Source organism: Ranitomeya variabilis, chromosome 3, assembly GCF_051348905.1.
Source record: "Ranitomeya variabilis isolate aRanVar5 chromosome 3, aRanVar5.hap1, whole genome shotgun sequence".
Classification (NCBI taxonomy): Eukaryota; Metazoa; Chordata; class Amphibia; order Anura; family Dendrobatidae; genus Ranitomeya; species Ranitomeya variabilis.
In genome coordinates, this window is record NC_135234.1 from 363,364,136 (window position 1) to 363,390,447 (window position 26,312).

Sequence of the window (26,312 nt, forward strand, 5' to 3'; positions counted from 1 at the left end):
AGTCGTCCAAGTAGTGGACAACTGCTTTAAATTTGACCACTTCATACAATAATGTTTTACTATACAGTATAATAACAGGACCATGGATAATCTTTTAACCCATAAATCTCACTAAATGATGCAAGGTAAATATGTAAAGGAATAAATAACTGATCATCTTACCTTGTAGTTGTGTTTGAGCCTGGTTGCTAAATGGGTTTGGGTTAGTCAGTGAGGGTCGTGGGTTAGAATTGGGTTGAACCCTTATCCCCTGCCTCCGTATAAGCTCCAGATCGCCGTAACGCTCTGAGAAATGCTTGCTTGCCTGCTCTTCATGCTTTTGCCGGTGCCCTGCAACATCCAGATATGATTAGTGAAAGAGCATTTACCATGAAGTCACTAATGCATAAGAGCACCGGTGATATCCTCTTTTGAAATATTACCAATTTCCGTGAACCCTGGGTGGCAACCTCCATGTACAGTATGCCATTATAGATTCAAATAGGTCTGTCACCCAACTTTCCCAATCCCTGAAAAGGCAAACATTCAGCTGTGTTAAAAGGACAGGAGATCAGACAAGGGCTTCGTTATTGTATATTTTACACTAAAACACTGTGGCGATTCAGAGGAAACATACGTAACCAGATGCTACGGCAGACTAGTCAGGAGCAAGTCCCCAGTCCGCTTTTCCCCATTCCCCTCCCTTAGAACAAAAAGTCTCTTCTTATGTGTGTATACGGAGAGACCTGTCAGTCTAGTAGAGCGGGGCAGAGAGAAGCCACCATGGACCTGCCCTGTTGTAGCCATCCGACGCTCATTGTCACTGTCAGCTTTTTACAGTATTTCTTCTCTGAGATGCTGCAGTGTTTGAAAGCAAAGCACGACAGCACTAACGTAGCCACTGTCTGATACTCGCTGCCTGTGGTTCAGGCAGCATGAATCTCCTATCAGGTCCCCTTTACATTGGTGGATTTGTTAATTTTTTTCACTACTGTTCCGGAAAGCTGGATGTGAACCCGTGTGCAGGCTGTAAGCAGTCATATTTGTTAGTCCCTGAAATAACATTAAGGCTAGCATTAACTTTCATGGGTACAGCATTTAATGTATGCCAATGGGGGTCACACTGGGACACATTACATACTGCAAATGATATTTTTGTGAAGTGGAACTAAGCTGCAGCGCTTGCGAATGGCCACAGCACAATGAATGGAGCTGTGCTGTTCCATTTCTGCAGACTATTTACATCCATCCGCCATGGACGCTGCAGAAAGATGATATGTGGGGGTACTGGAATTTGGCCCTCCACCGACCTTATATTGATGACCTATCATAAGAATAGGTCATTAATATCTATGTCTCGAACAACACCTTTAAAATGGATTTTTTTCTTCAGGCTCAATATTATTACATCAGAAAGTCTTATGAGACCAAATTACATTTTGAAGTGTACCTTTTATTTCAAGTAACTTTCGCAGCGTTCAACCTGCAGCTTCCAGATGTTACAGCATAGTGGATTGGATTTTATGAAACCCCATCTCCACTATGAGTGCGAACATGCTCTGTCGCCGCAAGGTAAATCACAGGGCCCTATGTATAGGGTGCGGAGATTCCGGATGTGTGTGCAGCGCCCCAGAGTTCTGGTCGTTGCAGTACTGTGGCTCTGCCACTAAGGGGAGCCATGGTACGTTCGATGGCACTGAAGGAGTTCCTCCAATCAGGTATCACAGACACCAATATGTTTCACAGCTGGGCCTCCGGGGGGAGCTAAGGGTGCTATTCATTAGGCCACTCCCCACCATAGTGGGTAAACTGGGGGCCAGGCAGGAAGTTAGGAGAGAACGCTGACGGGATTGAACGGAGCAACACCCTGTGGCAGGGGGTGTTGTGAAGGGAGAGACTGTAGGGTCTCTGCCAGGGGTGGGATCCTGGCAGAGGCTTGGCATTGAAAGAACGTAACGGGTCCGCGCAGGCTCCTGGAAGCGGCGGGACTCAAGAAAGGACTAGAAGCGAGATAGATTGTGCTGAGTGAGAAACGAGATCAAGCAGAAGGAGAATACCAGCAGGGGTTTTGTTGAAAGAGGCAGCACCCTGCTGAGGCGCAATACCGGTGGCCGGAACGCCGAGGGAGTGGATTAGAATACAGCTTCAAGCCATACTCCAAACAGCGGCAGGACAGTCGGTCTCAGGCGGGCTGTCTACCACATATCACCTATGAAGTCTTGGGGGGCAATTGCGGGAGAGGGGCGACTCTAGGGTCCCGGAAGAACTCCAGGCCTACCTGACAAACGGGTGCCATTCCAACCTGAATACAGGGAAGGGGTGGATTACAGAGGAACATCAAATCGAGTTGTGAGGGAACTTAAGAAACAGACACAACCGTTGTGGGGTTACTTTCCGTAAGCACAGCAGGGAAGGACTACAACACATAGCGCTAGAAGGAAGGCACAGATTTCCACCTGAGAGGAGAACTCTGGAGGTGCCATTGGACCGGCCGGATTTGCGTAGCCTGGTGAACCGTGTTCCGGACTGAGGACTCAGAGATCTCCAGTAAAGAGGTAAAGAGACTGCAACCTGGTGTCCTCGTTATTTACCGCGACTTACACCCCACAACCGCTACACCACCGTTACTGCACCATCATCATCACTTATTACACCGGACGTCCCCCACTGACGGACAGGGCCACGGACCGGGTCTAGCCACCGTGACAACCCCGAGACTGAGACCCAGAGGCCCGGCTCCGGGTACCCCTCGGCCCTGCGGCGGTGTGGGGGCGATCCGCAGACTTGGCGTCACGAACAGGATCTACTTAAGCCTGAAGAATCAGGTCATGTGTGCCTAGAGACTGTGATTTGTTGTGCTTGGACTGTACTTTATTACAAAGACTGTGCTGCGCCAGTTGCCGCCAAAATCCGCCGCCAAAAGTTCCCGCCAAAACCGCCGCCATTACAGCGCTGAGGAGAGCGCAGGAGAAGAAGAAGGGCGTGGAAGTGGGCGTGAACAAGCTGAAGAGCGCGAAAGACAATGGCCGCCCAGTCTAAATATCTCGGCCCCTTGAGGACGTGTCCGTCAGCAGCCGAGATCCGCCTCCTGATCCTTAATGGTGGGCAGAGACAGAGAAAACGAAACCGCCCACGAAGAAGAGAGCGGGAAAAGGACCAGGAAGAAGAAGTCAGCGACATGGAGGACGCCATGGCGAGCCACCCGGAGCCGGAGCGTGGGGTCGGAGCAGAGGACTCCCCCAGCCACCCAGAGGGGCACCGCAACCAGGCCTCCACCGCTGATGCTGAATTCCTGCAGGTCGGAGTGGACGAGCTCAGCGACCGACCCCGGCGGACGCAGCTGAGCACCGAGGCCGGGTGGAAGAAGGCCATCATCAGGAGCCTCACCGGACATCTGTCGGCAGCCTCATCTGGTCCGGAGCAGGGAAGAAGTCCCAGCGCTCCGAAGCTGGAAAGCAAGGCCCTGCCGGAAAGCGAGGTGCTGCAAGCAGAGATGACAGCGTCGCAGCACAAGGCCCCGCAGCCAGCGTTCCAGACCCCAGCGGAGGCAGAGCAGACCGGCACTGGAGGAACCGCATCTGAAGCAGGTAGGAAGAGCCACCCTGCCCTGACGACCGACACCACTCCAGTGACTGATCTTGCAGCAGCCGCTACCTCTGCTGCAGCAAATGCCCATACTCAAGCTGCGCAGACCTCCATCGCTGCGCATGATTTAATCGTACATGAAAGACGGATTAACGGCGTTTGTCCAGCACTGGGTGTAACCCTGGACCTCACTTTGCCCAGGCCAAGAAGGGTTAAGTGCCAGGTGCAGCCCTGGAAGCCGTCCAACTAAACCTCGGAAACCTGAAAATGTAAATAGTTACTGTTTGTTCTTTTGAGTTGCTGCTAAACCCGCCCAGGGTTAATGGATCCCTCTGTTAACCCGGGATCCTCTTTGTTTGTTTTCCTTTTTCTGAAGTTGTTGCACAAAAGTTACACAAACTGCAGAAATCATGGACTGTGCATGATTCGAACTTCCTTTGTAAATAGTTTGCACCTTCTTAAAGGTGCACCCTACTGGTTTTAGCCAAAGACACTTTGCGAAGATATTTGCCCTATTTGTTTGAGCCAAAGACACTTTGTGAAGATACCTTTCCTACCGGTTCTAGTTAAAGACACTTTGCGAAGATACCATGCCGGAACCTTTGCATGGGCTGGTAGGCTGAGAAGACGAGCTACCTTAGAAAGACTTGGTCTCCTCTTAAAGGGGATGTGAGAAACTGAACTTGAGAGAGATACTGTTGCAGAACAGTAATGCCATAATGATGCTTTGAAAAGAAATGTAACTGTTTTACATGCTAAGTTATATGTGTTGAATTTGTTGAAATGTGAAATCTAAATAATGTTTTGCAGAAAGAAAAGATGCAGAGAGCCCGTAGGGGTAGATGTAGAGGTCTGCATAGTTGAAAGTAAGCGAAGTAATAATGAAGGTGAGGATAGAAGGTAAACCCCGCGTCCCCATTGAAAGTTACTTTGTTACTAAGGACAGAGAGTGAACCCGTAGGGGTTAGAGAGTGAGTCCTTAAAGGAGCCGAGTAGAGCTGGCTCAGAGTTCTTTAAACAAAAGGAATGTTATGTCTATACCATGTATAGTAGAGAAAGGCAGTAGGCCCTGGATGAACGGGGCGGTCCTGTAAAAGAAAGGAGAGGCAGTAGGTCTGGTGCCATAGGGACAGGCGGTCCTGCAGGTTCAAAGTAGGAGAATGTGAAGTTACCTTACCCTGTAATGTGATTATAGGAAGGCCTTTGGTAAACTAAGAGTGTATGTTTCTTAAAGGCAATGTTAATTTATTGTTCCAGAATTTGCACTAAGTAGAATACCCGGTTGGGTAACAGGAGTTATGCATAGCCTGTAATTTATAATGTTGACCATGTTTGTAACGTTAAAAAGTGTCCTCACCTCCCATAAAGGGAAGCCTGTTCAAGTATACTTATCGTTTTGCACTCAACAAAATTGTGTCTTTTTGCTAATCTGTATTGTTGTTTTTTTCTTCCCAGTCCCGGAGTACTGTGTTTAACCAGGGGGGAGTGCAGCGCCCCAGAGTTCTGGTCGTTGCAGTACTGTGGCTCTGCCACTAAGGGGAGCCATGGTACGTTCGATGGCACTGAAGGAGTTCCTCCAATCAGGTATCACAGACACCAATATGTTTCACAGCTGGGCCTCCGGGGGGAGCTAAGGGTGCTATTCATTAGGCCACTCCCCACCATAGTGGGTAAACTGGAGGTCAGGCAGGAAGTTAGGAGAGAACGCTGACGGGATTGAACGGAGCAACACCCTGTGGCAGGGGGTGTTGTGAAGGGAGAGACTGTAGGGTCTCTGCCAGGGGTGGGATCCTGGCAGAGGCTTGGCATTGAAAGAACGTAACGGGTCCGCGCAGGCTCCTGGAAGCGGCGGGACTCAAGAAAGGACTAGAAGCGAGATAGATTGTGCTGAGTGAGAAACGAGATCAAGCAGAAGGAGAATACCAGCAGGGGTTTTGTTGAAAGAGGCAGCACCCTGCTGAGGCGCAATACCGGTGGCCGGAACGCCGAGGGAGTGGATTAGAATACAGCTTCAAGCCATACTCCAAACAGCGGCAGGACAGTCGGTCTCAGGTGGGCTGTCTACCACATATCACCTATGAAGTCTTGGGGGGCAATTGCGGGAGAGGGGCGACTCTAGGGTCCCGGAAGAACTCCAGGCCTACCTGACAAACGGGTGCCATTCCAACCTGAATACAGGGAAGGGGTGGATTACAGAGGAACATCAAATCGAGTTGTGAGGGAACTTAAGAAACAGACACAACCGTTGTGGGGTTACTTTCCGTAAGCACAGCAGGGAAGGACTACAACACATAGCGCTAGAAGGAAGGCACAGATTTCCACCTGAGAGGAGAACTCTGGAGGTGCCATTGGACCGGCCGGATTTGCGTAGCCTGGTGAACCGTGTTCCGGACTGAGGACTCAGAGATCTCCAGTAAAGAGGTAAAGAGACTGCAACCTGGTGTCCTCGTTATTTACCGCGACTTACACCCCACAACCGCTACACCACCGTTACTGCACCATCATCATCACTTATTACACCGGACGTCCCCCACTGACGGACAGGGCCACGGACCGGGTCTAGCCACCGTGACAACCCCGAGACTGAGACCCAGAGGCCCGGCTCCGGGTACCCCTCGGCCCTGCGGCGGTGTGGGGGCGCTCCGCATGTGCAATGAACACATCCGGAATCTCAGCACGTACTGAAAGGGGGGGAGCTTTGGGCGGAGCGGGTTTTCCTCTCCGTCCAAAGGGCCGTCAATCCAGACAGTGGACACATACCCTTAGAGAACAAATGGATCCACAGTCCAACATCAGAGGTGCCTGATCCTTATCTCCCACGATAACCATCCGTAAGGGGCCCTGATACAGATAAGACTTTTGGCTAATATCCGCAGGTTTGGCCAATGTTAGTCTAATGTTTATGGGTGTTTTTAGCCTATGGGAGAATTCAAATGGGCCCAAGAGCTGGTTCAGATGAGCATATCATCATACGTATGTCAGCATTCTATGTGCACCATGAAGCACACACAGAGAGCATCTGGACCCACTCTAGCTAGAGAGAAAATGCACATGGCTGAGTTTTCACCCTAATGGGGGTCTGTGTGGAAAAAAATCAAAGTATGCACTTCTGTGTTCTTTGTTGATCAGATTAGTGCATGTACAGTACATAGCAAGCAGCTTACAAGACGAACACACCGAACTTACGGCCATGACTTGCCCGAGTGACTGGCCACAGCTGATATTCCAGGATGGATTTGCAAATGGAAAATCCGGTGGGTATTCGATGTAATTTGGATCACCATAAATATCTTACGTTTAGGGGTTACATTCAGATTCATGAGTAACAAGAATATTGTCAAAATTGCTTATTAAATATATCAAATATCATCATCATATTAAATTACGGGCTGGGATATGGCTCGAATGTTTAGAAAACAGTACAGCATTGTATTCATTTTAATCTAATACTAAATCAATATTCATTTCACATCACGTCTTCTTGACATCTAGGGCAGACAGTATTGTCAATAATTAGGAAAAAAGTTTGGGTATTTTCCTGGAATCAGTTGGGTGAAATTCTGTATGCTAAAATGTAATGCTAGATGTAGACTAAATTAGGAGCGCACAAGTTCAATTGTAGTCTTGTTCTGTAAATAATAACCCAGTAGGGAAATCTGTTATGCTATATGTTCTTGCATATCTTCATATCTTTTTTTTTTTGTAAGTGAAGCATATGTCATCTGTGCTGCTAGTTTATACAGGCAGTTCATGGTCAAGAATATGCTCATATGATTGCTGGAAAAAAATACAAGTGAAAAATGTATTAATATTCTGTAAATAGCCTAAGTGTATCCTACACTTCATGTTTGATGATAACTTATATGCCACTTGTAAGGGTTCTTTGACGTCAATCTTATGTCTATTTATCTTTCCTGAATTTTCTACAGGCTCTTTGTCAGACACATTGCCTGCAGAGGAATTAATATTCCCACCTCTGAAGTGGCAAGATATATGCCAAAAGGATGAAATGAGTTTGTCACACTTTTGCTGAAGAGGACTGAGCAGTGGGAATATTTTAGTCATTCCCTTCATTATAGGAGCCAATATATTTTTCCATTTTGTTATACAGCAATTGATTTGTACAGTAGATTGCTCCATAGTTAGGCTATGTGCACACGTTCAGGATTTTTAGCGCATTGTTTTCAGCCGTTTTCTGCAAAAAAAAACATTTAAAAAAGGCTTACATAAGCACCCCATCATTTTTAATGCATTCCGCATTTTTGTGCACATGCTGCGTTTTTTTCTGCTGAGGAATCGCATTCCGACAAAAAATGCAGCATGTTCATTCTTTGGGCGGAATCGCGGGGATTATGCACACATAGGAATGCATTGATCCGCTTACTTTCCGCATGTGGCTATGCCCACCATGCGGGAAGTAAGCGGATCATGTGCGGATGATACACGGGGTGGAGGAGAAGAGACTCTCCTCCAGGCCCTGGGAACCATATACCTGTAAAAAAAAATAATTAAAATAAAAAATCGTGATATCCTCACCTTCTGGCGGCCCCTGCAGCCTTCCCGCTCCTCGCGATGGTCCCGCTCCCAGTAATGACTTGCGACAATGACCTGTGATGACATAGCAGTCTTGCGTGATGCTACGTCATCTGGGGTCATTGCTGGGAGGCATTACTGGGAGCGGGAGCATCGTGAGGAGCGGGAAGGCTGCGGGGGCCGCCGGAAGGAGAGAATATCACAATTTTTAATTTTATTATTATTTTTAACATTATATTTTTTACTATTGATGCTGCATAGGCAGCATCAATAGTAAAAAGTTGGTCACACTTGTCAAACACTATGTTTGACAAGCGTGACCAACCTGTCAATCAGTGCGCTAGCATTCTGCAAGATAATTACGCTTGCAAAACGCTAGTGTTTAGCGGCAATACGCATGCCAATTCTGCATGCGTATTTCCCGCGGCAGGAGTTGCGGAATTGCCACGGAAATTTCTGTGGCAATTCTGCAACGTGTGCACTTAGCCTTAGGGTTGTGATTTCCTCTGATCTATGGGCAAAACCTTTACTCTAAATTTTCTGTAGCAGGAAAAACTTTTCCATGGCTTTAGAGATAAAAATTTGACCTCTAATAAAGGGTGATTCACTTGCTTCTTTACCCAGAAAAATTGCTGTCACTTCTAAAAGAGACAGTCGAATGTACAAAAATTTGGAGTATACATACTATGGTTCATGAGAAGTGAGAGTTAGTGATGAGAGAGTGTACCTGTTGCTTGGGTTTTCCCGAGAATGCTCGGGTGACCTCCGAGTATTTATGACTGCTCGGAGATTAAGTTTTCATTGCCTCAGCAGCATGATTTACAGCTATTAGCCAGCTTGATTACATGTGGGGATTACCTAGCAACCAGGAAACCCCCACATGTACTCAGCCTGGCTAATAGCTGTAAATCATTCCGCCGCCGTGATGAAAACTAAATTTCCGAACACTAACAAATACTCAGAGGTCACCCGAGCGTGCTCAGGAAAACTCGAGCAACAAGTACACTCGCTCATCACTAGTGAGAGTGCAATGAACAGCGGTGACAAGAAAATTCCTTGTGCTGAGTTGCTTTGCCAACTTCTCACCCCACCGGTTGTCTCCACTACGTGATAGACTTGTAGCACGCCTTTCTGCGCAGCAGTAGTTTATGCGTGGTGCTTGCATTTCACTCCCGCCGAATTCCTTCTTCATTAGTTAACAATGTACAGATACAGTTTGGAGGAGCGTGTTCTAATCGCGAAAACTTATTGGAAAGCTGAGTCCTTAAAGAGGCACCAAAGTGAGTTTCTAAAGAAGTTTGAAGGTCAAAATCCACCATCCAAATGGTGTATTGAAGCTTCTGTGATGACAGAGTAATCTCCAAAGGACTATGGTCACCAAGATTGCCTGATTATTCCCTTTGGGGCCATATGAAAGGTCAGGGGTACAGTAACAAGCCATGAACATTACAGACACTCTGAGAGAACACAGAACGAGAAATTCAGGCTAAGACCTCCTGTAGAATACAGTCAACAATAAACGTAGATTGTTTGTCGCGCTAGTATGTTTATAGAGGAGCTGGCTGGCAGGATAGAAATATTCTTTAGACTATATGTCCAAAACAGTTTTTTTTGTATTATCTTTTCAAAATACATTCAACAATATGGAATGGAGAATGCAGACGTGCTTGATTGAGAACAGTGGATATTTCATTGTAATAGTATTCTCTAACGTTTTTTCGAAAAATTGTTTGAAAATGGTTGGATGAACATGGCAAAAAGTTCAAGGTATACACGTAGCTTCCAAATTCCCTAGATCTAAGCACAAACTGAGAGATGGATGTAAGGGGTTAATGCGTCTACAAGTCAGAACTTTTTGGTGGAAACAGGGGGGCCAACAAAATATTGCACAGGTCGTTACTTTCATAGTAAAAATTGCAAATGTGATGTTACATTAGAAGTGATGATGGAGTTTAAATTCACAGCCATTTGTACAAATGGGAACATGTGCTATACCCCTACAGACGCAGGCTAAAGGGCAAAATGTAGGTTGATTAAGATATTTATTTTCTGTTACTAGCCTATTCATTAAAGGCTGTTGTCAGAAGACAAGATGGCAGCAGAAAGTAAAAGGTGGCACCACACAATTGGGTTTTGAATAGTAGAGTTGGCAAAATAAACATGTTAGTGACCAACCTTTAGACTAAAAAAACTCCACTGCAATTTTTCATACATTCATTTTTCAAATCATGACTTGCATCGTGTCAAATATTACACCAAGAGGAAGTAAGTTGATAATTTCTATGCAATTACAAACATGTGTTGGGTCCCGCATTTCCTATGAAGTTGATTCATCCTTGTAACATCTGCTCACCAAGTGCAAACAGTGATGCCAAAAACCTGTATTTGTTAAACTTTTCTTTAATGCAAGCCACAATTACAGAGAGACTGTTAGACTAAGGCAACACCATCAAAACTATCAAATCTCACTCCAAGCTGTTTAAGACACACGACATATGTAACTCTAGGTGCCACCCACTAGGAAATATTGAAATGCATAGCAATGGCAAAGACTCTTGTCAATGAAGATCTCAAGACCTGCACTTTATGTTATGGTCAGATGTAAATTAAACTATTATACAATGTAAAACAGAACTAAAATAATTAATCAATCTTGGGTTTATATAGATTTTTTTCACCTTCAGTGGGTGGTTCCAGCTTAGAATGTTATGGAACCAGTATCAGGATCATTTGCAGACTTCAATGGTAAGCACAGGGAGAGGAGAGGTGTCCTTAGGGAAGGGAATCTGTAAGGAACCGGATGACTACTACTGAAACTATTGGTAAGTCTGTATAGGTCCTAGTACAACAATAAAATAGGTACCTGTTTTGTAGTAATCCGATGTGCCAGCTGAGAAATCAAGCTTTTCAACCTCATGGAAATTGGAAGTGCATTCGGAATATGTTAAAAGGAATCTATCAGCAGGTTTTATGAGGACAGCATAAGATAGAGCTTAAAACACAGAATTCAATTATGTGTTACATGTCAGGCTGTTTGCTGTTGCTGACTGCAGCTGGCACATGCTTCCAATTGCAACCCTGTCATCTCCTGCCATAAGCACCTCACTGTCTATAGACTATGTACACAGAGAACCTGGTGTGGGCGGGGTTAGCTTTCTCAGCTCTGCTACATAGCTAAATCTAAACATTCTGTGTCACGACTACTGCACACAGTCAACTAAGTGATACATCATTGGATTCACTGTCTTTTCGCCTACATTATGCTGCTCTCAGATAAGGTAACAAAAACCTGCTGACAGATTCCCTTTAGCGCCCTCAGAATGCAGGATAATTTGCAAGTGGCTTCAAACTTTGATTTCTCCACACTGGCTCATCGAGTTACTTTCAAACTGGTATCATTTTTCATTGATGACCCTGTCAATGAATCTATACCAGCTGTTTCAGAAGCAAAACCTTGCTGACAGGTTCCCTTTTAAATTGTTACTATGGAGCACTTTCTTAAAAGGGTTCTCTGAGTAAAAAAATATCTCTATTAGGACCTCCAAGAGCACATACATGTTAATTATAACGGAGTGTTGCTGAAAAACATTGATTTCAGTAGCATTTAAGGTTTCATTTCTGAATGCAAAATTAGGTATTGTCAACCATTTCTTTCACTATTCACTGTTATAATAGGCAATTTCATCAAATTTATGTGCAAACTAATGCTGCTGTTATAGTTTAGAGCTGAATAACCTGAAATTAACGTCATGCTCACTAATATTACTGAGTAAATCATTTAATCTGATTTCCTCATTCACCAATCGATTGGAACAGATAATCAATTTATCTATTAGCCTTATAAATTTATCAATAACTTAATCTCCAGAGATTTTCTGACTGATTCATGCATTATGACTTGTTGTCACCAGCCTGACTATCTTCTAGTGCACAATGTTATAAAAGGGCTGCTTTCATCATAAAACAGCGCCATTCCTGCCCAAAGGTTGTGTCTGGTATTGCTGCTCAGCTTGGAAGTGAATGGGGTGAGCTGCAATGCCAGACACAACCTGTGTACAAGATTGAGTGTTGGTTTTTGAAAGAAAGTAGTTCCTAACCATGTTAAACCCCTTTAAGATATTTTACTGAAAATTAATTTTCTAGCATTTTCTTTCAATACTTAATTAGTAAAATATTGATGAAATGGAGATTTCTTATTACAGGTGCAAATCAAGAATAAACAGGAAACTCTTATTTTTTCTCTTTTCCTGTGTCAACACTTTACATTAAAGTGTGCAAATGTAATTTCATGTTTTGTGTGCTTTAAATTTAAATGTATGTGTATATGTATCTCATGTGTATGGTGATTGTTGAAAAACATAAAAAAAAGTCTAGAACAACAGCAATTTTATAGACCCTAATCATTCTTACATATTTCTTATGTTTTGTTGTTTCTGAAAACTTTCTGTTTGTGAATTTTTTATCCACCAGTTAAATAAGTGAAGCGTCCGCTAGGACCGTGGGGTACTCTGTACTGGGCCGGTTCTTAAAGGGGATGCGGTCACGGCTGCAGTGACCTGGTTCGTGGCCCTGGGCGTCTAATTAAAGGGGATAAAGTGTAGTGAGAAATAAAGTCTATAGAATAATGTTCGTGACGCCACCTGTGGTACTCGGCCAGGGATGGCCGACGCTGCTTAAAGGGATCTGCTAGGGCCGATGGTAAGTAGCTTAGATGTTTTTGTCCCCCACAGGTGGAGCGGAGGCCCCAGGGCTACCAGGACAGTCTAAGAAGGGTTGTAGATGTTGAGGTGCAGGAAAGAATTGGAGGAAACAGGGTTGCAGTCTCTTTACCTTATACTGGTGGAATTGCAGTCCAGGGAACTGATTACAGGTGATCTTGAAATCCGGGCAGCCTGGAAGCGATTCGGAATCCCCCTAGCCAGGTGGGGTTGGAAGCCTTCCTTTCGGTGCTAAATTCTAGGTTCTTCATGCATTAGCTTTCCTCAAGTCCCTCAGGTGGAACTCTACCCACATGGCACGCAGCTGAAGCCTTTTTACAGGTGTCCCTTCTCTCGTGGTGACTCTGGGCTCTAATCTGCTGCTGTGCCTTCGGGTGTCAGTGGTGGCCAGGAGACCTGCAATCTCCTGCCCTCTGCTGTGGGGCATACAGTTCCCACACAACCTTAGACTCCAGTGTCCGTTTTTTTGCGCTCAAACCTGGAGTGAGCCCAATCGCAGCTCCACTCCAGTTTTTCTCTCCTCCTGTGCTTCCTCTCCCTTCACTGTCTCACACAGACTGCCCTCTAACTCCTCCTCCAGACCAGAACTTATAGGGAAGCTAGCCTGAAACCGGGTCTAGAGCTCCCCCTTCTGGCCTGGAGTCAGGAAAGTGTTGTATGTAAGTGTTACCTGCTAAGGGGACTCCTTCTCCCTTCCAGGCATGGCATCACCCTCCCCGGGAGGCAGGCAATACCACTGTGGCATCCGGACTCCTGGGGTGCCACACAAGCAGAATGTGGAATTGGAAAGGAGTAAATAGGATGTGATCATGAGCAACATGTTTTAGATTAAGGCCCTGATTCATCAATTCATCAAGGCAATTTTGCCAAAATCCTGGTGTAAATTGCATTGAAAAGTTGATGGGGACACTTCAGGGCAATGATGACATGGCTTGTCTAATTCATGATGAGGTGTGGTGTTCCCAGAAATCTTACTCCAGTTAGATTTTTTTATTACTCAAGGAAGTCAGGAGTGACCTTGTAAGACAACTAGACACATCAAGCCAAAGTACATGAATTCTTGAATACTGGTCTAAACAACTTATATACGGGGCCAATAAAAATGATGATGAATAATTCACCATCATTTTTTATTGCACCCGTATGTAAGATATTTAGTCCAGTATTCAAGATACTAGTGGAGATTCCACGTACAGTTTTGCAGGGAGAACAGTAGTGATTTTCTTTTCCTAGGAAACCACACTGTGACCACAAGCTGCCAGCCCGCTGTTTCATGTTATGTTCTCATTAACTAAAACCAGGCAGATTTCTGATGATTTTTTGCCTGCTTACAAACGTGTCCTTTTTCACCTTGCTTCTTGGTCTGAGATATACTGACATAAGTGGTATGAAATGACCAGCTTTACATGACTCTTTTTTTCAAATCCAGTCATCTTTTCCACTTATCTCAAGATATCTGAAAGAAAGAGTAAATGTAAAGGATGATACATCTGTAATTCACCCTCCCTGATTTTCTTATCTGCTTTTTTCCCTCTGTACCACAGGAATTTAAATCTAAGCGCAATCATATTACCGTATTTTTCCGACTATAAGATGCACTTTTTCCCAAAAAAAATTGTGAGGAAAATGGGGGGTGCGTCTTAAAGTTGGAACGCAGGCTTACCGGCATTGTGGCGGCGACAGAGGTGCGGGGATGATGTGGCGCAGTGACATTTGAGGTGAATCCGCGGCCTGGTATTGAAGAAGAGCAGCAGAGCTGGGTGAGTTACGGTTTTCCCGGTGGCAGCAGCTATCTTCCTGAGGCCACGCGTGCGCAGATTGAGTTTTCTGCTTCCTGGGGCTTCAGGAAAATGGCCGCGGGAGGCCGCGCGTGCGTAGATGGAGATCGCGGCGGCCATTTTCCTGAAGCCGAGTTCGCAGATTGAGATATCGGCTTCAGGAAAATGGCCGCCGCGATCTCCATCTGCGCATGCGCGGCCTCCCGTGGCCATTTTCCTGAAGCCCTGGGAAGCAGAGTACTGAATCTGCGCACGAGCGGCCTCAGAAAGATGGCCGCCGCCACTGGGAAAACCGTACCTCACCCAGCCCAGCTGCTGTCCTTCAATACCGGGCCGCGGATTCACCTCAAATGTGGACGGGACCCTGCTCACGCCATACCGGTCACTGCGCCACATCATCCCCGCACCTCTGTCGCCGCCACAATGCCGGTAAGCCCACCGCCACCGGGAAAACCATGACTCACCCAGCTCTGCTGCTCTCCTTCAATACTGACGTGGCGTCACCTCAAATGTGGAAGGGACCCTGGCCGCGGCCACCTGAGGAAGTGACCGCACATCTGCCGCCGCCACAGCACTGCCACAACCTCCCCATGGACACCAGGCCAGGTGTCGCCCACCTAAGCAGGATGGGACCCTGCTCAGGTGCACACCATTCCGCCCACTGCACCTCAGCATCACCTCACCTCTGCCACCACCATGCCTCCTGTGACATTGCTCTGCCACTGCCTGTCCTCAGGTAAGAGATCTTAAATTTGGACAATAAAACGGACCCCCATCTTATAAAAAATCTTTTTTTCTGCAATTTTCACCCCAAATTTGGGGTGCGTCTTATGGTACGGTGCGTCTTATAGTCAAAAAAATATGGTACTTTTGTTCAAAAACATGCAAGAAACACAAATGTTGAGGATGAATTTACTTTTACCTTTAGGCCATGTGACCACTGTTTTTGGCAACATCTTATAAAAAGAAGCCCACACAAGAACTATGATGCAAATCATACGATTAGCATGTAGGCTCAGAATTTACACTTTGTATAATAGTGATTAGAGATGAGAGCATTGATCCGCTGATGATCGATTATTGGTCAAATTTTCAGAAATTCTCAGGTCCCTTTCTATGATTCTATTCATGAGGATAGCAAAAAAAAGGCCTGGGACATTTCACACATTGCAGAAGACTGCAGCTGCCAGAGAGTGAGCTCATGATGTCAGATATAGCTGCGCTGACTTCACCGTAAGGCTTTGTAGCTTTCACATCACATGGTCTACTGCAGCCAGTCAGGGCGGGAATATCACAGCCATATATAAGGGTCGGTCAAGCAATGCCTGTTAGGTTTTTACAGCGTAGGGATAGTGATGAAGAACTTGAAAATGGGAATGGTAGTCTCAGTCTGTGAAAATTAATTGAAAGATTCAAGTGATAGGGAGGTGCTGGACTTGCATAATCACTTAGTGGGACTGTGAATTGATTGACCTGCGATTTACTGCAGTAATAGCACCTTAATAAAAGACTTTTGTTTTACTGTGTATACTGTGAGAGTAGGATTTATATTTTATCTATCCTGACTTCAAATTAGTTTCTTTCTTAATGTATTTCTTTCCTTCCAAGATGGAGTCCATGATCAGATAAGGGGCTATGGAATGTCTTTGTGTAACAGTCTTAAGGTACCGTCACACTAAGCGACGCTGCAGCGATACAGACAACGATGCCGATCGCTGCAGCGTCGCTGTTTGGTCGCTGGAGAGCTGTCACACAGACCGCTCTCCAGCGACCAACGATGCCGAGGTCCCTGGGTAACCAGGGTAAACATCGGGTTGCTAAGTGCAGGGCCGCGCTTAGTAACCCGATGTTTACCCTGGTTACCAGTGTAAAATGTAAAAAAACAAACACTACATACTCACCTTCGTGTCCCCCGGCGTCCGCTTCCTGCACGGACTGAGTGCCGGCCCTAACAGCAGAGCGGTGATATCACTCCTGTGCTGTGCTTTCACTTTACGCCGGCGCTCAGTCAGTGCAGGAAGCGGACGGCGGGGGACGCGAAGGTGAGTATGTACTGTTTGTTTTTTTACATTTTACACTGGTAACCAGGGTAAGCATCGGGTTACTAAGCACGGCCCTGCGCTTAGTAACCCGATATTTACCCTGGATACCATTGTAAAACATCGCTGGTATCGTTGCTTTTGCTGTCAAACACAACGATACACGGCGATCTGACGACCAAATAAAGTTCTGAACTTTAATCAACGACCAGCGATATCACATCAGGATCCTGATCGCTGCTGCCTGTCAAACACAACGATATTGCTATCCAGGACGCTGCAACGTCACGGATCGCTAGCGATATCGTTTAGTGTGATGGTACCTTTAGTAAAAACATAGCAAAGTGAGAGAAATGAAACTTAGAGGCTAGGAGGACACCTAGACCACAGGCTGGGTGTTAACAGTGTTAGCTAACTAGAAGTATGTATGCTAATGACAGCACATAGAGATAAGATGAGCCAATTATATTGTTACAATACATGAATACTGATAAGCTATAAAACCCCTGACCAAGGTATGGAATAAAGAGAAATGTGTTTTGATTGTTAATGTCTTAAGGTACCGTCACACTCAGTGAAGCTGCAGCGATATAGACAACGAGCCGATCGCTGCAGCGTCGCTGTTTAGGTCGCTGTAGAGATGTCAAACACAGCAGCTCCAGAACGATGCAGGAGCGATCCTGTGACGTAGCGGTGACTCACTTATCGTTCTCACAGGTCGTTAGCTCCATGTTTAACATTGCTGACATCGTTGCTTTTGCTGTCAAACACGACGATACACGCCGACCTGACGACCAAATAAAGTTCTGGACTTCTAGCTCCGACCAGCGATATCACAACGGGATCCAGATCGCTGCTGCGTGTCAAACACAACGAGATCGCTATCCAGGACGCTGCAACGTCACGGATCGTTGTCGTTCTCGTTGTAAAGTTGCTCAGTGTGAAGGTACCTTTAGAGTGGCTCTTCTGTGCATGTATTTGAAATTTACAATTTAATTTGGAACAGGCACAACGTCTCAGAACGTCCCACATTATGTGCCGATGACAATACATTGCAAACAAAGAAGGCAGTTTAATACCCCCCTGTGTTAATTTTGCTTCTCTTTCACATAAAAGAGAAATCTCCACATTCCAGAAATGCAGTCACACCTCTCTAACTCCCAAATGTGTATTTGGTAAAAAATATATATATATTTTATGCACTGTGACAGAGTCACTGATGAAGTGATGTAGGGGAGATACGTGTCACTGCGCATGATGGCATCAGTGATGTAAAACCAGAATAGTTTCCCCCAGCACACTACGTGTTGGGACGGTTCATTGAAAGTTACAGTATATTATGGGCTGGTTTTAGTGGACATTGATAGAGCGGGAGGAAGAATGTCGGCCTATCTCCACCTGCAGTGTCCTGACAGGACCTGTGCGATGTCGAGATCATATGATCAATCACATGATGGAGGAGTCACATGGTCTGGGCTTAAATGGCTGACTGCCAAAGCTTTAAGTGTTCAGTGTGTGCCTGGAGAGGGAGCACTCCAGAGAAGTGTGTGCTAAACCTGAACCGTGGACATTGCTACCTGTGAGCAGGCTGATCCACACTAGGAAAAGGACTGTGTTTCTTTTTTTGTTTCTTTGTTTTGCTGTTTTGCCCAGAGGGCCGTTTTATTTTCCCAAGCTTGGTTTATGCTGTTTTCAATAAACCAAGCATTTTTTTAAAGAGAGTGTTCTGGTTATACCTCTGTGTCCAGCCAAGTAAGCCGCTCTACCACAGGACTCTTCCTTGTTGTAATATTCCAATATTACAATCATACATGTCAGGAGCAAAGAAGGCAGCTGCACCCTCCAAAAGGGATCATTTTTGGCCAAAAAAGTTATCGCTTCTGAATTTAGCAAAGAAAAAAATTATTGATACTCCCCAAACAGTGATAATTTTACACTATCCCTTGTGAAAAATCCAGCACTTATTCCGCTTGTATCGCCTGTGTATAAACATTAGCATGCAGGTATATGCGTCCCCCCAACCACCCCCAAATTTTTTTGGAGCATTTTTATAATTTAAGTAAGTAAAAAGTCTGAAACTTCAGTGTATTGTTAGTCAGGCTATTGGTTATCACCAGTCAATCTCTTTACTTCTAGCCAGATAGTTTGGGGTCAATTGGATATTAACAAGTCATTAAATCGATTAAAACTGTTCAATACAGTGCTTGGATAATTTTTAGTGTTATGCATGCATTTTCTGGGCAATTAGAGACTCTGCATTATTGAAATTTGTGTCAAGTATTTACATTTTTGGGGAGAATTTGGTGAAATTGGTGAATTTTAATTTCAAATGATCTGCTCATCTCTAAGTGATATCTTCTGCAGGGCTGCAGATTGTTAATCAGTATAAAATATATCTTCTCTGCTGCTGAAAGCTTTAAAGAAGGATTCTTCCCATCAAAGTTGTAATTCTCTTAATATACTGAAATCATCATATTATACAGCACTGTGTACTTACAATTGCTCATTTTGCTTTTCTACCCAGCTAATTCTTCTCTTTTCCATTAGGTCTATGACATCACATAATTAAAAGCTGACTAGCTGAATCCTTTGAAGCACTATGTTGAAACACAAAGTTCCGCGTATAAGTCATGAGTCACTGCAAAAATCCCTGGCAGAGAGAAGGAGCAGAGCAGCTGTGTCAAAAGTTATATAGGAGGATGATTTTTGCAGGGAATACAGACTTCCTGTTTCTACACAGAGCAGAGAAAAGAGAAGAATTAGGTGGGTAGAAAGGCAAAATGAGCAATTGTAAGTACACAGTGCAGTATAATATAACGATTGCAATGTATTAAGAGGATAAAAACGTGGATGGGAGGGGGCTTGTTTGAATGCTTGACCATAGTTATGTCAATATGTTTCCCCAAAGTTTACTAAAAGGGCCTCCAAATTACTAAATGTGAAGACAGTGTTTCGTTCTATAAGCTGAACAGATCCGATAAATGTTTTTGTGTAGAAATATCTCACTTGCCATTGTTTGATACCCAATTCTAGATTTACAAACTATCACAATTTTAGGGATCCATCACACAGCTGTATGCAGTCACTGAAATGTATAAAGCTTTGTCACGGCACCGTACAAGTTAATGAGTCATTACTGTACCTCATTTTGCTTCCAAGTTTATGTGGAGGCATTTGAAAAATATTTCGGTTTTCTCTCTTCTAGGTAATAATACCTGCATATGCACAACGTCCGCTCCATACTACTTATACTACAACATACTACAACAATTCACCATAGAGGACCTAAAGCTGACATTTAGCGGCTCACAAATCTGATTGCATTCCTTTTAGTTGATTAGTATATGTGTAATAGAAGCCTAGGGATATCAGAGAGTTAGTGCATAGAACTCAAACACAGTTGAAATTAAAGTATATAATTATAGTTGTTAAAGTAAATATAGTAGAGAAGATGACACATTTTCAGTAATTTTCAGAAGTTCCATGTTTAAAATGTTTCTATTAATTCTATAATAATTATATTAAATCATGCAACTCAATTAATTTCAGTATATCTGAATTATCTACCAGAAATTAAAAAAACAAAACTGTAGAAGTGATGTCTATAGGTTTAGTCTGTTAATTATATCTTTTCCAGTACTTACTTCTTGGCTCTCGTGGTCCATCGACAGTCACTTTAATGGCTCTGTGATATGTGGCTACCTGCGTAGGACTTGTAAATACTGTGATTGTCAGGGTGAAACTTTTGCCTGAAAGTTAAAAAGAAACATGTTAAGTTATAGATAGCATATTACTGAATCCAGTATGTACTGTACATTTATGAGACACTTCAAATCTTAAGGATCGGAAATAAGTCCCATCAGATAAAGAGTGTCCATTAACCAATACAAACTCTTTTTAAGATATTGCATTTTGCAGGATTTCTTTTCCTCTACTACTCCGATCCCTCCTAAATATTACTACAAATGTTTTTTTAACTGTAGCATGAGTATTGGCACTGTGGTTGGTAGTCAAGTATATAGTACGTCTTGTGGAATCTAGTGGAAAATTGCACAAAAAAATCATTCCATTCCTAGAACTATGTGTGCTATCATGTCCTGTTCATGATGAGGAGAACATGACAACTCACAAAAGATCACATAGTAAATCATACTCTAAAACACAGACTATGGCATTAAAGTCAATTTTAGTATCAGATAAGTCACATTGCAAAATATATGGGCTAAATAAAATGTTAAAGGAGATATCCACCACTGGACAAACCATTATAAATATGACCAGGTAAGTGAATAAAAAAAAGATACCTCCTGTCAAGCACCGCTCCACCAAACTCAGTGCCACTGTTCGAATGCAGCATTCACGTTTACGTGTCAGGCAAAGTATGAACATTTCATCCAACTAGCTACCGCTGATTAGCTGCACCGGAACACAGCAAAGACTATGGTACGCTTTAAAGGTGTTGCCAGGTAAAACAGGTTATCTCTTGGTGTCCTACTGCTGGGACCCAAACCAATTGGCAGATTGGGGAATTTTGTAGAAAGCTTAGTGCTTGGTATCCCAATAGGGAATGAGTGGAGTGCCGTTTGAGTGTACACACTGATGCTTCATTCCGATGTGGATAAAAGTTCCCTGAGGATCAATGAGGGTCCTAGCCGTCAGATCCATGGCTGATCAAAAAGGTATCCCTATCCCGTAGATAGATGATGGTGCCAGGTATATCAGGAAACCAAGGTACTACTGGAGGCTTTCTTTACTTCTTAGCCATATCAAGGTCATATTACAAACCTTTATTCTTCATACAAATTTGCTTTACAGTAGTTGCCCAGTAGACATGGTAGAACATTAAACTTTTATTGCGTCCACAGTTGTCGGATAGACGTGTAGCTATTATGATCTCTTATTTTGGAGTTTTGAATTTAAATCAATACACTTAAGATGAATCAGTTCAAAGACCAGACTGAGATTTATAAAGCATTCCGGTTTGGAAAATTGTTTTGGAAGCATGAAAAAACTCTAACAGGATAATTAAGTACAGAAATAAAAGCTTAATTCATAAAAGGGCAGATTTCACATTGCCAATCTGCAGTTAGTTAAGTACAGAATTTTGAAAAAAATAAATAAATAAAAGTATGCATTTTAGGAAACTAAACAAGAAGATGGAAATGTTAAAAAAATGTTAACACTTCAACATCTACAGTATATTGTGATTACAGATCATAAAAACTGCTCATTCTTATATATATATATATATATATATATATATATATATATATATATATATATATATATATATATATATATACTAGTTAAAAACATTTTATGTTATTTTGCCAAAGGCAGTCAATCATTGGTCATTTACGTTGCAGTATATATTATGGTATTATATGTAAATATTAATCATATATATATATTATGGGGCTTTATAAGAGTATATTTATTATGGGACTGAGAAACTTAACATTCTCAAGCTACTCTTTAATGACTTAGCTTTACATGAAAGCCATGGTTACCATGAAGTAGATAAAAAAGAGTTGATGATATATGTTTACAGAGCCTTCATTGGTTTGCATATGGTGTCTCTATAACTGTTGTGAAATTACAAGTCTGTACAAGTGATGGAAAGCTGCGGATTGTCTTAGCATGATGGACCTTGTACTTGCACAACAGTTGGAGGAACCTACTTTGCCAATCACTGCACTAAATTGACTTAGCTCTATTAGCATGTATGGCAGAAATCTATGTATCTTTATAAAGGCCGTTTAAAATGTAGCTTTAAAAATCTGATGTTGGGGTGAAAAGTTGTGCAAAATATTGCATAATGGAGTTTATATAGCATCCAAGTGCAATATATATACTATATGATAAATATGGTGGAGATTTAGTGAAAGCAAATTGTGAGAAGGTTGATGACAGCAACCATCAAGTAACTAATTCAACTCCTTCCCAAAAAATGATGTAATAGAATGTCGTAGGTTGCATACCCATATATGGATCGGGCTCAGGAGCTGAGCCTACCCCATACTCAGCAGGTACCAGCTATGTTATATGTCGGCATCTGCCCATGATAGCAGTGACTGGGACGTGCGCTGTTTGCTACTGTTTAAGCATTTAAATGTCACTGTCAATCTTTGACAACATTTTAAAGACGAGCTTGCTTGTGTGCCTATCAAGCCCCCCATACACACATGAAGCTGGGTTTCATAGGAGAAAGACATTTTCTTCATACGGTATATTACAATACAGTAGTTTTGTTTTATATAGAACAAAAGAAGAAATTATTTCAGTTCCAAGGGGACTAAAAAATTATTATTTTTTTTTTTAAATATAAAGACATTTAAAAAATTTAAAGCCTTGAATCATCCCTTTTTCTCCAGTTAAATATAAAAAAATAACAAAAAACTTATTCAGTATTGCCACACCTAAAGTACTTTCTATCAAAATATAAAATTAATTGACCAATATATTAAATTGTGAGAAAAAAAATAATAAAGCAAAACATCAGAATTGTGGGGGGTTTCGTCCCTATACCTGCCTAAAAAAAATTGAACAAAAACTGATGAAAATGTAAGAAACAAATAAAATTGTGCTCTGTTGTAATATAGCACGTAAACACGAAATATATGAAATATGTATAGCATTACTTCTCTAGATAATAAGAAAAAATGGAGATGCTTAGCACATAATTAGGCCAATTTATGCATGCACAGCAGCCAGCGACAAGGCGATCTCCGGTTGCTGGGAACCTATCCAATGTGAATCCTCTCTTTGGTTGGTAGGGTAGGTAGGTTCCTGCTGCAATTAAAACCACCTCAGGTTGGTGGGTGGAGTGCTTGGTCAGAGAGCCAACATACAAATAACAAAAGACTCACATTGGATAGGATCCCAGGAAACCGGAGATCGCCTTGTTGTTGGCTGCTGGACATGCATGAATTGGCCAAATTATGTGCTAAGCATCTCCAGTTTTTCTTATTATCTAGAGCAGTGTTTCTCAACTCCAGTCCTCAAAACCCCACAACAGGTCATGTTTTCTGGATTTCCTTAGTATTGCATAGGCGATGGAATTAATGCTTGAGCAGGTGATGAAATTATCACCTGTGCAATACTAAGGAAATCCTGAAAACATGACCTGTTGTGGGGTCTTGAGGACTGGAGTTGAGAAACACTGATCTAGAGCAGTAATGCTATACATATTTCATATATTTTTCATATTTATATGCTTTGGCACTACAGAGTGCAACTTTATTTGTTTGCTATGTGTAGAGATGGCTACTCTTGCTTTGCACCTGTACACAGTTTTTCTGTTTAGAAGTGACAGTCTTTTGTTATTTTGAAAATATTGTAATTACCACAAATTGGTATCAATAAAATTGATATCAGCTCGCCATACAAAGAAAAACCCTCACATAATGCCATCGATGAAAATATAAAAATGTTACCAGTCTCAGAAAAAGAAAAAAATAATTTTGGTATCATCGTAGTCATTCTAACCTAAAAAATCATATTGCCAGGTCATTTATACTGGACAGTGAATATCATTAAAAGAAAAAAAGTGCACTTGGAATTTTCAAAACTACGTCATCCCGCAAAAAAAACATGAACTCAAATAACTTTGTTATTCGGGAAAAAAAAATTTAAAGTGCAAAAACAAATTGACCACGGTGGGACAGGGTTAAAGAGGACCTGACACTAATGAATATTGACATAAAAAAGCTTAATTGTCTAAACATAGTGACTGAGTCAAATAATTCATAGAAATAGAAAAAACTCCAATCGTATAAAACGTTTAAAGGAACTCGTCATCAAAAAATGACATATTGTTTATGTGATAAATATGTGATGTATTTTTATTGTTAAAAAATGAGCTGGACTCCTGAAACAGATCCCAAAATACTAGACAAGGGTGAAGTAAATGAAATCTTTGTCAAGGAAAACTTTAGATATTATTCTAGATGTGTCACAAGTTTAATGTTTTTTCTGAGTTATCCCTAATAAGAAGTTCTCCCATAACAGACATTTTATCATCTATTCACTGGAGAACTGATAATTGTCTGATTACTGGGTGTCCTACAATTGTCATTCCCATCAATGGAGAGAAAAAGGATCTCCAACCCCGAGTTTCTCTGCAGGAAAAGAAGAAAATGTCCATTATGACTTATTAGACTACTCCTTCATGACACATAATCTTGTTTGATACTTAACCTGAAACCTGTGAATTAGGACAGAAGTCTCAGCTTTGTTTTTTGATTTCCTCACCACCTCTGATTGAATAGGGCTGGGTGCTACGGCTGATCTCTGGTCTTCTTTACTACTTTGCATGATACAGAAGGTTTTCTAAAGATGTCCGAAGTCATTTATAAATGCACAAACTCTTTATTATTTGTCAGCCATATGTGTGAGGAACAAATGACCTTCAAAGAGACCTAGCATTGTTAAGTAGGGTGGGCTGTAGACACTGACATGTGTTGGGTGATGTTGGGGTTGCTATGCATCTATCTGGAGTACCACGCAGTCATTGTTCATGATCCTCATTGTTGGCTTTATATATAAAACAACTCAAGCAGTGCAGGCGAAATGTTTTTCATAGCAACCAATCAAATTTCAAATTTGTTTCCCCAACTTTATAACAAAAATACTTATTGTCTTATAAAGGGAAATGCTTCTTGTCTGAACAGTTTTTTCATGCAATAGACACCAGAAACTTTAATGGGTTGTCCAGGCTGATAGCATTGATTGGTTATCAATGAGAAATTGATAGGGGTCTGACTCCTGACACCCCAACCGGTTGAAAACAGCTGAAAAGAGCTGCAGGAGTGCCTAGAGGTAAACACATGAAACGGAGCTACTCAGGACAACTCTATTCATTGTGTTACGGCCGTTGATACCTTCTGCAGCAGAGCTCCTATTTTAAAAAAAATAACAACTGTGTTGAAGTACCCAGGGCCATCCATTACACTCTGAATGGAACTGTTTTCAGCTTACCATTTGGGATGCCAGGTGTTGATCCCCTTCGATCTCATAGTAATAGATAAGTCTTAAATATATCTCTGCTTCTACAACTATTTTGCTATTTTTGTATTATAAAGTTGGAGCACAGCATTCTACAATGTTACTATTATTATTATTATTATTACTAGTACGAGCAGTTGAATAGTTATTAATAGTAAATGTTTTAACCTCATGACAGACAATTGTTCCTAATTTTTCTTGGATTATCAACAATCACAGACACTGAATTTAATCCCAGCAAGTAAGAGTTATCTTTGATTACCTTCTTGCTCTGCAAGTCAGTATAGATGAACGAACTCGAACTTAAAAGTTTGGAGTTCGTACCTGAAGGTGAGAATCCGCTGCTAAACGCCAAACAAGGACTTCTCACTGGAGTCCATTGCAATGTTCAAAGTTGCGAGTAAGTCCATTGCAGAGAGAGAGAGATTTTCCAGCTCAAAAGTTTGGGTTTCCCTTGCTTTCAATTGGGTTCGGGTACGGTTCTAGTACCTGAACTAATTATTTGGAACAAAGTTTGGGTCGTGTACCAGAACCTGAACTTCCACAGGTCCACTCATCTCTACAAGTCAGTTCTCAGAATACTGACTGCTGCTAGGGGAAGTCTGTATTCTATATGACAAAAGACATGGAATAATGTAAAGGAAGCCTTGGACAACTTTATTCCCCTGAGACTG

The 26,312-nt window shown here is 42.6% G+C and overlaps 1 protein-coding gene across 1 annotated transcript in view; it reads right to left on the reverse strand.

Moving 5' to 3' along the window:
• The window catches only part of RUNX3 (RUNX family transcription factor 3), a 77,655-nt gene that overhangs the window by 46,346 nt on the left and 4,997 nt on the right, over positions 1 to 26,312 (reverse strand). The window contains exons 3-4 of the mRNA XM_077295914.1: positions 20,277 to 20,381; positions 163 to 330 (exon numbers count right to left, since the gene is read on the reverse strand). Coding sequence (XP_077152029.1) covers positions 163 to 330; positions 20,277 to 20,381 — 273 coding nt within the window. The remainder of the gene's footprint in view (positions 1 to 162; positions 331 to 20,276; positions 20,382 to 26,312) is intronic.